The following is a 14,295-nucleotide window of genomic DNA, read 5'->3' as shown; positions in this document are numbered from 1 at the left end:
CCGACCAAAAAGACGGTCCTTTTACGGGGCACCGAATGTAAACATTCTCAAGACCTGATTTTACGATGGCTCAGCCCAGCATTCTCCCAAAGTGAGTGAGGAACACAGGGCTCCTGCAGGAATGCCTTTAAAAGAACTTAATTTTCGTCTCTAGTAACCGAGGATACGTAGGAGCTCCGGAACCGAAATTAACCAAAGACATGTCACATTCCCAGTGCGCCCGAATATCGTTAGACGAGTGGATCGTTCCGCGATGTGTCATCAACGGGCCCGCGTACACACACAGACAGTTGGGCCAAGAATAAACCCGCAGCAAGTGTGTCCGTAGCAAGCAAAAGTAATCTTTCAGGCGACGACGCGACCGACCGAACCGCCAATGACAAGATTTAGAACCGAAAGACTCGCAGAAAGGAGCTAAAAACGCGAGAGAAGCACGGGGAGAGAGAGAGAGGCAGCAAAGGAACAGGTTCGCCGGGTGATAACCCGGCCAGCGTATGGGTCGGGAAGCCGGGACCGGGATCGGCCGGGAAGGAAATAAAACGTAAATTTACAGCTCAGATAACTGCTGCTTGCTGCTCGAAAGATTTAATGAGCGACCATCGCGAACCGCTCGAATGGTGGAGATCGAGCAAATCGCGCGGCGATCGGGCGATCGGGGTCGTGGAGCGCCCAGGCCGTGGCTAACACTAGGAGCACAGACTCCCCAAAGGTTCGCCAGTACTCATAATGTCAAAAAATCGTTCAGTTGCCTTCTGATCTCAGTAGGCTTTTCGTGAATTTTTTTAATAACCGAAGCTACAAAGCATCGACAAAATGGAGGCAAAATCGCAGAATGTGGCCCGGGGTCGGCATGCAAACATTTCCGATTCCGGCCTACCCAGTGCCGGCCAAAGCTCGGTGCGGAACGGTACGAGATTAATTGATTTACCACAAGATTTAGATAAGCGTTTTAATTACAATTAGATAAGCCCGTCCGCCCCGGCAGGAACAAGAAATTGCGCTGCGCGCCTTGGTGAAGGCTTAGTTTCCTATCTTCCGATCGCCCAAAATGTCAACCGGGCGAGCTGTCATCGCGCTGTCGCGCGCGTCTATGAGAAAATGGACCCCGTGCGCGCGCTGGGTTAGTAAACTTCGATCCAGGGAAGCTGCGAATGCGGACCGAATGAAATCGGTCGGCTTTGCTGTTGGTGCGTTCCGTGCAAGAGTCTGTCCGTTTTCTGCTCCGTTAAGTTGCATCTCTTTTACGGCCCTTGCATCCTCTTTCTTCGCTTCTCGCTCACACGTTCACATCTTCCTGTTGGATTAACTTTTTTCGCCCGCCCCGGCCGCGATCTTCCCAGATCGCGCTCGGGCGGCGGAGCCGGGGCGACCGTGAGCGCGTTGGTATCTACATAATACGTGAACGCGAATATATACATAAATTTATTTGGATTGCAAATGAATACTGAAAAAGATTGTCGAATGATAACAGTCCCCGCCGGCATCGATCGCACCGTGTGGCTCGGGCCCGCGAATCCCCTCGAGCGAATGGCTTTTTAACCGTGCTCTGATCTTCTTTCGGATACCTTCGCCTCTCGGCCTGCGCGCTGCTGCGACTGCGATAATGCTGACTGCACAACCGATGCTCGGTTGTTATGTTGGGCACTAGAGTGTCTTACGATCATGTTCACTTGTTGCCGTGGCCGGTGGGACGAGTGATCAGACGATTTTACTGTTTGAAGGAGTTGTTGAGGCGTAAAACGAGCTTTGAGCTATTGCCTAAATTGCCTCCCGATCGCGTAGTTCTACCGCGCGACATTCTCGGGGGGTCTCGAGCTCGACAGACGAAGATTCGGAGCTTCGGAACTGGAAATGGGCAAGTGTCGGGATTGTGTGGGCCCTCGAGCGGAAACTGCAGTAGGTGCATGGCACCTACAATCTGGCGTAGCGTGTGGCCAGGAGTGCCAGTTACTGGCACCCCATTATTCATGCCGAGGCGCAACTTTTCTCTTCGCAAGGGAGGGCCCACCAATTGATTTATGATTCCGACGGTTTAATCTTCACCTTGAATTTAAATGATAAAACGCATGCACCTGTTTTGATTAAAACGATCCGACAGGCAGCTCACGCTTCCCTGGCCTCGTAGAGAAACGTGATACAGGCCGCGGTGGGCTCCACCGATCGGACGGCAGCACCCGAAATTGGCTGCCCGGCGCACACGGGGCAGAAGAAGCGCCGTTCCAATGTTGGTCTTTGATGGTCATTCGGTGTCATCATCAACATTCGCGTTGTCAACGGCTCGCGGCTACTACGTGGAAGCGAGGAAGCCGAAAAGGATTCCTCGAAGAAGAGTTGAATAAAAAATCGCGCTTCCAAAGCGAAAACACAGTCCCCGACGGACGGAGACCGCCGTCACTAGAAAGGATCTGCTGGGAGCGGTGTGCAAAGCGGTTGCTGTATACCAATACCAATGCTGGACATATGATTCACTGCCACCCGAAAGCTACCGGTGATCGTTATCTGCGCAGACCGATCGCCGGATCGGATAAAGCGGTAACGAACACACCACCGAATCCGAAGCCCGCGCGCAATCCCTTATCCGGGCGGACTAATTTCGGTTTCGGCGGTTCGGTTCGGGCCCGGCCGAGTTTCTGGTTTGTTTTCAGAAAATCATTAAAAATAAAGAATGAACGATCATTTCTCTTCTCCGGCAAACGCGGGAATCGCGCGCTGCGTTTGTGCTGAGTCTAGTGTGGAATGTGGAACACACTGCAGAACTCAGCGTCAGTAAAATTTAACGACCCCGTTATTTTGTAACCTAACTAGTCAAACTTAACTTAACCTTAAATAAACATAACTCTTTGTCTCTTGTTTGAAATTCAACGATCCGTCATTTTCTACATTTTTGTCAATTGTCGATTGATTCGAAAGCCAATACCAAAAATCACTCGTAGTAGGCTCAGTAACTAGGCTGAAAGCAGCGTCCAAGGTTACTAGAGATTGACGGTGGAGCGTGATCTTATGTGTCGACAGACTGCGAATGGAGCTTAAATTTGCGGATCGCAAAAAGTATGTTCTAAGCGATCCTTGCCCACTGGTGGATCCCCCTTTTGTGTCCCTCAGCAGCTTACTGCCCGGCCCCGTGACTTTGCTTTAATCTTTACTGAAGCGAAATCGGCGAAGATGATTTTCTTTCTGTTTCGCCATTCTCGTTCGTCCATTTCGGTGAAATGGTCCCTGCTTTCAGCTTCTCCGCGAAGGCATTTATGTGTGCCTTCGTGTGTGTGTGTGCGAAGAGACGGGAAGATGTATGCGCGGTGGTCCGGAGATAATAATAATAAAATAAAAACCACATACACATTGTGCCTGTGAGGCCACAATCGTTGGCTGACGGGGGACACACATATGTTAACCCTTCACCAAATCGAACGTACGTCTCAGGAGAGTGTTAAACCGCTGTACACCCCTAGGCCCCAGCAAGGACACAGCGCGAGAAACCTTTAACGTCCGCGCGTGTGTGGTGACAAGCGACCCAGCCGCCCAGCCGGGAGGCGGAGCTGAGAAAAGGAATCCCTGGCATGGCGGCGGCCCGAAATGCGCTGTGCAGTCATAAAAGATAACAGCCGGGGATAAGACATGAAAACACGAATTACGAATATGGGTGTTTTGTGTGCGCCACACCGCGGACACCCACCAATCTTCATCTCCCATCTAGGAAAACCCAAAATCAATGCGCCTCGGAGCCGGAGTGGCCGGACCGAGTGCTGCTGCGGCCGCGAATTGAACATTACTCTTTTCCCGTCTCCTTTTCGTCGTCGCCACCGTTTCGACCGATGGCAATATATTTATTCGTTTCCGTTCGTTTTTCACCGGCCCCAAAACCCGGCGGCTTACTTTCCCCTTTCTCTATTTGTGCCCCCATCCCCTGTGTCGATCGTTAAGGACATTTCCGAAGGATTAATGTAACGGCTACTGGCTTCACTTCTGCCGCGCAGTTGCCGTGTCGTCAAATTAGAACCGTCTCTTTGTCTGTCTTCCCTTTCGAAATCCGGTTTCTACTGGTCCGCGAAACTCCGCCTTGTCGCCTGAACATTAGTTACGACATCTCGGGTTGGCGGTTATTGGCGTGTAAATGGCCGAAAAATGCCCTCGCCCTTCTCTGCGGTGATCCGCCACAAAAAAAGGCCGGTACACTCCGGTCCGGTGAGCGGCAACCGGCGTACCGGCGGAGTATCGGGCCGCGTGAAGATTGAAACAAAAATCTACCAAATTAATACTTCGGCCAGCTCTCCGCTAGAGCGCGTGAGAGTTTGCGATGCGTACCGACCCGAGCTCTACTACTCGGGGGTAATAATTATTAATTCAATTCCACATTAGGCTCCCGAAACCGCCCTCATCGCCCGGCGCCATAATGATGCGCAGCGAGAGGTTCTTGAGCGCGGTTGAGAGGTTGCGGGCGGTTCCATCCACGCAGTAGAAGCACGGGTTTCGACACATCAAAGAAGAAAAGCCTAAACGCCGCCGCGGCGGGTCGAGCGTGGGTCAGTTGCCCACAAAGTTGCGCCACACGCGTTTGCAATAATCGACGGAAACACGTGTAATGGTGTGCCCCCGACGACGACGTGTATGTGTGTTTCTAGAATTAATGATCCGAAGCCGCGGTCAGGCGGGGGATGCACTTGCAGAGGCCGATTCCGCGGCGATGGTTCTATCCTTTCGATCGCTAATGTTCGCTTTTCCGTCGATCAACGCGCCCGTTCGCTTTGGTCTTGGTCTAATTACAGGTATCGGCTACCGATCCGGACTGTGGCGTTAATGCAATGGTGAACTACACGCTGGGCGAGGGCTACAAGAAAATTACCGAGTTCGAGATCCGGGCGGGCACCGGCGAGGTCTGCATTGCCAGCGAGCTGGACTACGAGACGCGCAACTCGTACGAGTTTCCCATCATCGCCACCGACCGAGGTAAGGATTCCCCCTGTCCCTGACGATCTGACTTGAGCCCATTCACCCGACGGGTGTGTCCCATCACTCTCCGCAACAGGTGGGCTCAGCACGACCGCCATGGTGAAGATCCAGCTGACGGATGTCAACGACAACCGGCCGACGTTCTATCCGCGCGAGTACAACGTCTCGCTGCGGGAATCGATGCCGACGAATTCGCTCCTGTCCACGCCGGTGGTGGTCGTCGTGGCGACCGACTCCGACTCGGGCAGCTTCGGCACCATCAGCTACCGGATAGTGGCCGGCAACGAGGCCGGCATCTTCCGGATGGACCGGCTGACGGGCGAAATCTTCGTCACGCGGCCCAACATGCTGTCGAGCCGGACGCAACCGTACCATCGGCTGAACATTTCGGCCAGCGACGGCGGAGGTCTGCGCTCCACGCACGATGCGGAGGTGTTCATTAGCGTGATCGATGCCACGCAGCGGCCACCGATCTTCGACAAACCGCGGTACACGTACTACGTCAAGGAGGACGTCAAACGGAACACCGTCGTCGGTACGGTTTCTGCCACGAGCAGCAGTTCAGGTAACGCTTGGTAACGTGTTTTGTAACGTGTAACGTAACTTAACGGCTCCCGCTGCTTGCAGGCAATCGAGATCGAGGTTCGCTGCGCTACTTCATCTACTCCGGTGATCCGGACGGGTACTTTGCCATCGACCCAGTGTCCGGCAACATCCGCGTGGCCAATGCGCTCGACCACGAAACGAAGCCGCAGGTGCTGCTCAACATTCAGGCCACCAGCGGCGATCCGCCGGCGTACGGCCACACGCAGGTCAACATCGACATCGAGGACGTGAACGACAATCCACCCGAGTTCGAATCCAACACGGTGCGCATCTCGGTGCCGGAGAACGTGGAAACTGGCTCGCCACTGTACGAGGCGAACGCGCAGGACCGCGATTCGGGTATGAGCGGTGTCATTGCGTACCGCTTGGCGGCCACCGTCCACGATAACGGGCTGTTCAGCATCGACAGCCGCAGCGGCCATCTGACGCTGGCCCGGCCGCTTGACTACGAGTCCGTGCAGCGCCACACGCTGGTCGTGACGGCGTCCGATTCCGGCACACCGACGCTCTCCACCAACCTGACCATTCTAGTCGAGGTGCAGGACGTGAACGATAATGCACCGATCTTCGAGAAGCACGAGTACGCCATCAAGGTGATTGAGTCGACCCCGAGCAACTCGCAGGTAAGTGTAGGAACCGGTTTGGGAGGTGGCTGGCCCAGAACCGCAACTAACGCATCATTCTTCTTCGACGACGACAGATTCTGCAGGTTAGTGCGACGGATGCCGACACCGGGAACAACGCGCGGTTGACTTACAAAATTCTGGGCGACGACTACCAGCGGACGGGCAAGTCAACGCAACCGGCGTCACCGGATCAGCCCGTGTCGGAGATTTTCGGCATCTTCCCCAACAGTGGCTGGATCTACCTGCGGACCCGGCTGGATCGTGAGGTGAAGGAACGCTACAACATCACGGTGATCGTCAGCGATAACGGTGTGCCGACGCTGACGGCCACGGCCCACGTCATCGTCACGATACTGGACGCCAACGACAATAGTCCGATCTTTGCGAAAACGCTGTACGAGTTTGAGATCGAAGAAAACATGCGCCGCGGTGCGGTCATCGGAACGGTGGCGGCGACCGACGCCGACGCGGGCATCAATGCCGTCGTGCGGTTCAGTCTTATCCCGAGCAACACCAGCTTTCAGATTAATCCCGTCTCAGGTAGCGTCGAGCAGCGGAAACGAAGATTCTCCGGTTCCAGTTTCTTAACTCTTGTTTTGTTTGTAGGGGAAATTACGACTCGTGAATCGCTCGATCGGGAGTCAAAAGCCTCGTACGATCTGGTGGTGGAGGCGCGCGATCAGGGCACCCCGTACCGGAGCTCACGGGTGTCCGTGAGGATACAGATACTGGACATGAACGACAACGCGCCGGACATTGTGGACCCGCAGGAGGATGTGGTGAGCGTGCGGGAAGAGCAACCAATCGGGACGGAGGTGGTGAAGGTGCGCGCCATCGATCGGGACTACGGGCGGAACGCGTCCGTCAGCTACTCGATCCTGCAGGGCCGCGACTCGGACGGGTACGGCATTTTCTCCATCGACCCGCTCAGCGGCACCATTCGGACGAAGACGTCGCTCGATCACGAGGAGAAGACGATCTACCGACTGGCGGTGGCCGCCACCGACAATGGGACGCCTCCGAAGCAAACGGTGCGCCTGCTGCGGATCGAGGTGCTCGACCTGAACGACAACCGGCCCACGTTCACCAGTTCCAGTTTAGTGTTTCGGGTAAGTATCGAGTGATCTGACCCCGACTCCTTGCGCTCTCTAACTCTGTAAGCTTTGTTCCGTTGCAGTTGCGTGAGGACGTTGGCGTGGGGCACGTGATCGGTTCGATCAGTGGCAGTGAGCAGTCGGAAGCGGACAACCTAATCGGCGGCGCCGGTGGTGATCTGCACATCACGTACACGCTGACCCCGCTGACGACCGACATCACCGAGGGTGCGTTCGACATCGATCGCAACTCGGGCAAGCTGGTCGTGGCGCGGCAACTCGATCGCGAGCTGCAGAGCGAGTACCGGATGGAGATCCGTGCGCTGGACACGAGCGCCAGCAACAACCCCCAGAGCTCGGCCGTCACGGTGAAGATCGAGATCGCCGACGTGAACGATAACCCGCCCAAGTGGCCGAGCGATCCGATTAACGTGTACGTCTCGGAGGACACGCCGGTCGGTGCGATCGTGTTCAACTTCACGGTGCAGGACAACGACAGTGGCACGAACGCGGACATTAAGTTTAACCTCTCCAAACCGGCGATCGCTTCCCAGAGGGAGCACTTTGCGATCGATTCGCTGACCGGAGCGCTCACGTTGCTGGCACCGCTCGATCACGAGGACACACAAGAGTTCCTTGTGGTCGTCCAGGCGACCGATCAGTCATCGAACGCGACCGAACGGCTCACCACTTCCGCCACGGCCCGCATCATGGTGACGGACGTTAATGACAACGCGCCCAAGTTTGTGCTTCCGGCGACGGCGGACAGTGTGGTGTACATCAGTGACTCGCTCGAAACCAACCAGATCGTGGCCCACGTGGTGGCGATTGATGCCGACAGTGGCGAGAACGGCCGGCTGGCGTACGCGTTCGTTAGCGGCAACGACGACGAACGGTTCGCGATCGACCCGAACAGCGGTGTGATTCAGTTGGCCAAACCCTTCACCAGCAACTTTATCGCGGACAGCGGCAAACGGAACGCGGTCAGCGGCAAGTACCAGCTCGTGGTGTCCGCCAGCGATCACGGGTCGCCGAGGGTGCGCGACGCCAAGATTGGCCTGCAGGTCGTCATCCAGAACACGGCCAACAATCCGCCGCGCTTCGGCGAATCCGTGTACCACGTCAACATTACGGAGAACGTGCCGAGCGGCAGCTTCGTGGTGCGCGTGTCGGCCAAATCGTTTGCGGACGCCGGCAACGGTGGCGGTGCCACCACCAACCTGACGTACGAGATTCCGCGGGGCGTCGGTGAGGATCACTTTGTGGTGGATTCGTTCCGGGGCATCGTCACGACCCGTGGCACGTTCGATCGAGAGGCGAAGGACGTGTACACCGTGCCAATCTACGTGACGGAGACGAGCCGGTTTAAGAAGGCCGTTTCGCCGGTGCTACCGAGTGCCGCGCACGATGGGGTGGCCCAGTTCGATGTGGCCACGCTGGTGGTGCGGGTAACGGACGTGAACGATCATGCGCCGGAGTTTGCGCCCGGCTCGTGCTATCCGTTGGCGGTGCCGGAGAACGGGGAGCTGTCGGTGATCCACACGGTCGTCGCCACCGATGCGGACGATGGGCTGAACGGTGACATTACGTACAGCATTGCCGGTGGGAACGCGGGCAACAAGTTTAGCATCGATCTGCACTCCGGCGCCATCACGGCGCGACCGCTCGATCGGGAGGTGCACGCCCGGTACGTGCTGCAGGTGACGGCCCAGGATCGCGGCTCGCCCGTCTCGCTGCAGGGCCACTGCAACATCACCGTCCACGTGGAGGACGAAAACGACAACGATCCCAAGTTCGAGCTCCAGAAGTACCTGGCCACCATCGACGAGGATGCGCCCGTCGGCACGACCGTGCTCACGGTGAAGGCGGTCGACGCGGATGTTGGCATCAACGCGCGCATCGTCTACTCGCTGGCCAACGTGACCGAGTGGCTGTTCAACATCGACAGCAAATCCGGCGTCATCACCACGGCAGGGTAAGTGTCCAGGCTCCAGGATGTCAAGGGGTGGTCCAGGTGGTGTTTGGAGACCGAAGACGGGGCACGGCATCGAGATTCTGTGGAAGCGTGTTCCATTTAATACATTTTAAAGTTTCTACTAAATGTTTACAATTTCCAGAATGAAGTTTGACGTTTCAAGAGTCAAGTAATCGGCTTAAATCTGTTTAGTTTCAAATCCAAACACTTGATGGACAATCACCGTAAAGTGATGGAAGGGTTCAAGTATTAACCGTCCCGTCCCCCCAACAGGTACTTTGACCGCGAGCGGCAGAATGTGTACAACTTTATGGTGGTAGCGATGGACGGCGGCCGGTACAATGCGCGCTCGCAGGGCGTCGCGGTGCAGGTGATCATTGCGGACGTAAACGACAACAAACCCGTGTTCGACAAGTATCCGTTCCGGGAGCAGATCGGGGCCCTGGTGCAACCGGGTCAGACCCTGCTACACATCTCGGCCACCGACCGCGATCAGGGTGCCAACGGGGAGATCGTTTACAGCTTGAACGAGAGCTCGGCCAACGGCAAGTTTCGGATCAACCCGACCACCGGAGCGCTCAGTGCCACGCAGAGTCTGGCCAGCGAGAACGGGCGGTTGCTGCACATCGAAGTGACCGCTCGGGACAAGGGCAACCCACCGCAGCTGGCCACCGGACTGATCGAGCTGCGGGTCGGCGAGTTGCAGCAAGAGCTTCCGGTGCTACGGTTCCAGAACGGGTCATACCGTGTGACGCTCGTCGAGAACACGCCCGTCGGCCGGTCGGTGCTGCAGCTGAGCGCGGTACGGAGTGACGGGCGGCGGCAGAAGATCATCTACAGCTTCGGGTCGGGCAACGAGGACGGTACGTTCTCGATCGACGCCGTGACGGGCGAGGTGAAGATCCGCAACTCGAACAACTTGGACTACGAGAAGTTCAGCCGGCTGAAGGCGGACGGGTTCGAGCTGGTGGCGGTGGCCCGCACCGACGGCAGTCCGCTGCTGTACGGCTACACGACCATCGCGGTGGAACTGCAGGACGAGAACGACAACGCGCCCCGCTTCACGCAGCAACAGTACGCGGCCTCCGTGTGGGAGGGCAACAGCAAGGGCACGTTTGTGGTCAAGGTGGGCGCGTTCGACTCGGACCAGGGCTCGAACGCCCGGATCCTGTATCACATCGTCGACGGTAACCATGACAACGCGTTCATCATCGAGCCCGCGTTCAGCGGGATCGTGAAGACGAACATCGTGCTTGACCGGGAGATCCGCGACAAGTACCGGCTGAAGGTGATCGCCACCGACGAGGGCGTGCCGCAGATGACCGGTACCGCCACCATCAACGTCAACGTAGTGGATGTGAACGACAATCAGCCGACCTTCCCGCCGAACACGGTCATCAGCGTCAGCGAAGGTAAGACTCCTCGTCTTGATGATCTTCCTTACCCCGCATTCTAACGCCCCGTTCCGTTCCGTTTTTAGCCACCAGCGTAGGAACGGTACTGACCACGATAACGGCCAACGACGTCGACACCAATCCACCCCTCACGTACAGCTTCGCCGATCTGGGCGATGACGACGCCACGAGCTTCTTCTCGATCGATCGGTACAGTGGTAAGATTACGCTTATCCGAGCGCTCGACTACGAAGATCGGCACGAGTTCCTGCTGCGCCTGTTGGCCTCCGATTCGGCGCACGTCGCCCGCACCACACTGACCGTGCGCGTGCTCGACGTGAACGATAATGCGCCAACGTTCCAGCAGATCACCTACCACGCGGTCGTGTCCGGTAAGTCTCGCGGTACGATCGTCGCACCCGAACGCACTTCTCACGCGTTTCCTCCCCTCGATACAACAGATACAACCGGTGACGGCGGAAGTGGTCGCGGCTCGAACGTGCTGATTGTGACCGTGAACGCGACCGATGCCGACAGTGAGCTGAATGCGGCGGTGCGCTACTCGATCGCCTCTCCTCCGTCGACGGCCACCGGTTTCACGATCGACGACACCGCTGGCCATCTGTTTGCCAACGTGAGCCAGCTGACGGCCAGCGCCCCCAGTGGCACCCTGTACCTGACGGTGACGGCGACCGATTCTGGTCAGCCGGCCCTATCGTCGACCACCACCGTCCGGGTGGAGCTAAAGTCCAAGGGCAAGGCGAACCCACAGTTCGTGCAGGCCCAGTACCGGGCGTCGGTCAGCGAGGGTTCGCTCCCCGGCACGACCGTGGTCAGCTTGATCCCGAAGTCCATCACCACCTACCAGCCGGAGGCGGGCGCCGCCGTAGCGTTCGAGATCGTCGACGGGAACGAGAACTCGGTCTTTGACGTCACGTACCCGGACGGGGCGATCGTGCTGGTGGATCGGTTGGACCGCGAGCGGGTGGACTACTATGAACTGAAGCTGGTCACGCTCGATCCGGGTGCGCGGCACATGTACAAAACCAAGAACCTCAGCACCGCTCAGGTAGTGCGCGTGCTGATCACGGTGGACGATGCCAACGACAATGCGCCCGAGTTCCAGCCCGGTAGCTACGAGGCCACGATCAGCGAACTGGCACCGATCAAGCACTCGATCGCGACCCTGTCCGCGCTGGACGCGGACCAGTCCGGGATGCCGAACTCGGAGGTGGTCTACCAGATCATCTCCGGCAACGACGGTGGCCTGTTCTCGATCGATCTCGTATCGGGGCTGCTGTACACCAACAAGGCACTGGACTACGACCGCGGCCAGACCCACTACAGTCTGGTGGTGCGCGCGTGCGACAGTGCCCCAACCCCGCGGTGTTCCGTCCACCCGTACGCGATCGCACTGACGGACGAGAACGATAACGAACCGCAGTTCCCGGTTCCCGAGTACCTGGAATTTGTGGGAGAGAACGAACCGATCGGGATCAGTATCTTCACGGCGCGAGCTACCGACATGGATCGCGGTCCTTATGGCTCGGTGAACTACACGATCGACGGGCCGGCGGTCGGTGGCAACGCGCTTTACTCACCGCTCGACGACAGCTGGAAGCTCTTCAAGGTGGACCCCGTGAGCGGGGTGGTCAACTCGAATGCCGTGTTCGACTACGAGGACAAGAATCGGTACGCGTTCACGCTGCGAGCCACCGACACGGGCGGCAAGTCAAACGCGATCCGCGTGCGGATTGTGATCGAGAGCCGCGATGAGTACAGTCCACAGTTTACGGAGCGCACGTACCGGTTCGTGATCAAATCGACCGACTCGGCGGGCCACCTGCCGATGGGCTACGTGGTGGGCCACGTGACGGCAACCGATCGCGACCGCGGTCCGGACGGACGGATCGTGTACCAGCTCACGACGCAGCACCCGTACTTCAAGCTGAACCGCACGACCGGCGCGATCCTGATCAAGAAGCGGCTCGACAACGTCGGCGCCATACTGGTGGACGCCGGCCGGGACATCAGTCTGGTGGTGACGGCCGGGTCCGGCCGACAGGGATCGCTCACCAACATGACCGTGGTGGAGATTGCGATCGACACGTTGGCCCACCTGAACGGCAACGAGCTGGGTGGTGGCGAGGCGGCCGGCAGCAACTCGCAGTCGGTGTCGGCCGGCGGTGGGTTCGCCAACTGGGCCGTCGGGCTCGTGATCTCGGTGCTGCTGGTCGTGGTCGGGGCGGCCTCCGTCTTTCTGTTCCTGCACATGCGCAACCGCCAGCAGAAGCACGTCAACAAGACGGGCCTCAGCACGGAATCGGTGGGCCACTCGAACAACTACGTCGACCCGAGCGCCTTCGACACGATCCCAATCCGCGGGTCGTCCAGTGGAACGACGAGCGGGGGCCAGTTTGCGCCGCCCAAGTATGACGAGATTCCTCCGTACGGTGCAAGCTCCAACTCTGGGGCGGCCACTACCTCGGAACTGTCCGGTTCGGAGCAGTCGGGCTCGAGTGGACGAGGGTCCGCCGAAGACGACGGTGAGGACGAAGAGATCCGCATGATCAACGAGGGTGGCCCGTTGCAGCGCGATGGGCTGGCCGGACTGGATGGGCGGCTATCGGACGTGTCGGTGCAGAACACACAGGAGTACCTGGCTCGGTTGGGCATCGTAGACACGGGGACGACCGGGAACGCGTCCAACTCGTCGCGCCGCTGCTCGGAGAGTATGGGACTGGGGAGCTCGAAGGACGCGATGCTGCACACGCTCCCGATCGACACGCTGCACATGTTCGACGACGAGCACCACCGCGAGTCCGACCTGACCAATCTGATCTACGCGAAGCTGAACGACGTCGTCACGAACAACAGTGACCGGGCGAGCAGCGTCGATGAGTCGGTCACGAACGCGGGCAGCATCGGGGCGACGGTGGACCACGTCATGATGGGTGGGTACGGTGACGTGCCGGTGGTCGGCAACCAGCAGGGCATCTCGATGAACGGCTCGCTCAGTTCGATTGTACATAGCGAGGAGGAACTGACGGGCAGCTACAACTGGGACTATCTGCTCGATTGGGGGCCCCAGTACCAGCCGCTGGCGCACGTGTTCTCCGAGATTGCGCGCCTCAAGGACGACACGCTGTCGGTGCAGAGCGGCAACAGTGGGGCGTCGAGCGCGAAGAGCAAAAACTCGCTCCACCACACGGTGAAGAACATCCCGCCGCCCCTGCTGACCAACGTGGCACCGCGCTCGATCAACGTGCCGGTGTTTGCGGGCCGTGTCGGCGGGGCCGGGCCCGGCAGCGTGCACCACGGGAACGCACCGAACCAGTATTTGCTGCCCCGCTCGCCGATCAGCCACGATTCGGCGGCCGGCTTCAGCACCTCGTCGGCCATGTCGCCCAGCTTCTCGCCGTCGCTGTCACCGCTGGCCACCCGGTCCCCGTCCATCTCGCCGCACGTCGTGTCGGCGGCCAGCGTCGGCGGCGGACCGACCTCTCACCACATGGTCTCGCTGCCCCGGCCGCCCCAGCAACGGGGCGGCGGGCCACGAAAACCGTACTGACCCGCCCGCCGGCGGGTCCCTGGCAACATGGCTGTGCAGCGAGCGAGTTCCACCGGTGCCGGTGCCCGTACCTCGTGTAAAT

General features: G+C 58.6%; 1 protein-coding gene across 1 annotated transcript in view; it reads left to right on the top strand.

Annotated features, from left to right (window-relative positions):
* The window catches only part of LOC128271223 (protein dachsous), a 70,263-nt gene extending 56,050 nt beyond the window's left edge, over positions 1–14,213 (top strand). The window contains exons 5-13 of the mRNA XM_053008666.1: positions 4,764–4,944; positions 5,024–5,512; positions 5,575–6,176; positions 6,254–6,719; positions 6,786–7,288; positions 7,357–9,248; positions 9,522–10,660; positions 10,729–11,034; positions 11,104–14,213. Coding sequence (XP_052864626.1) covers positions 4,764–4,944; positions 5,024–5,512; positions 5,575–6,176; positions 6,254–6,719; positions 6,786–7,288; positions 7,357–9,248; positions 9,522–10,660; positions 10,729–11,034; positions 11,104–14,213 — 8,688 coding nt within the window. The remainder of the gene's footprint in view (positions 1–4,763; positions 4,945–5,023; positions 5,513–5,574; positions 6,177–6,253; positions 6,720–6,785; positions 7,289–7,356; positions 9,249–9,521; positions 10,661–10,728; positions 11,035–11,103) is intronic.
* The last annotated feature ends 82 nt before the right edge of the window (positions 14,214–14,295 follow it).

Source organism: Anopheles cruzii, chromosome 3 (assembly GCF_943734635.1).
Source record: "Anopheles cruzii chromosome 3, idAnoCruzAS_RS32_06, whole genome shotgun sequence".
Lineage (NCBI taxonomy): Eukaryota > Metazoa > Arthropoda > Insecta > Diptera > Culicidae > Anopheles > Anopheles cruzii.
Note: the sequence above shows the minus strand (reverse complement) of the source record. Positions and strands in the feature narration are given on the sequence as shown.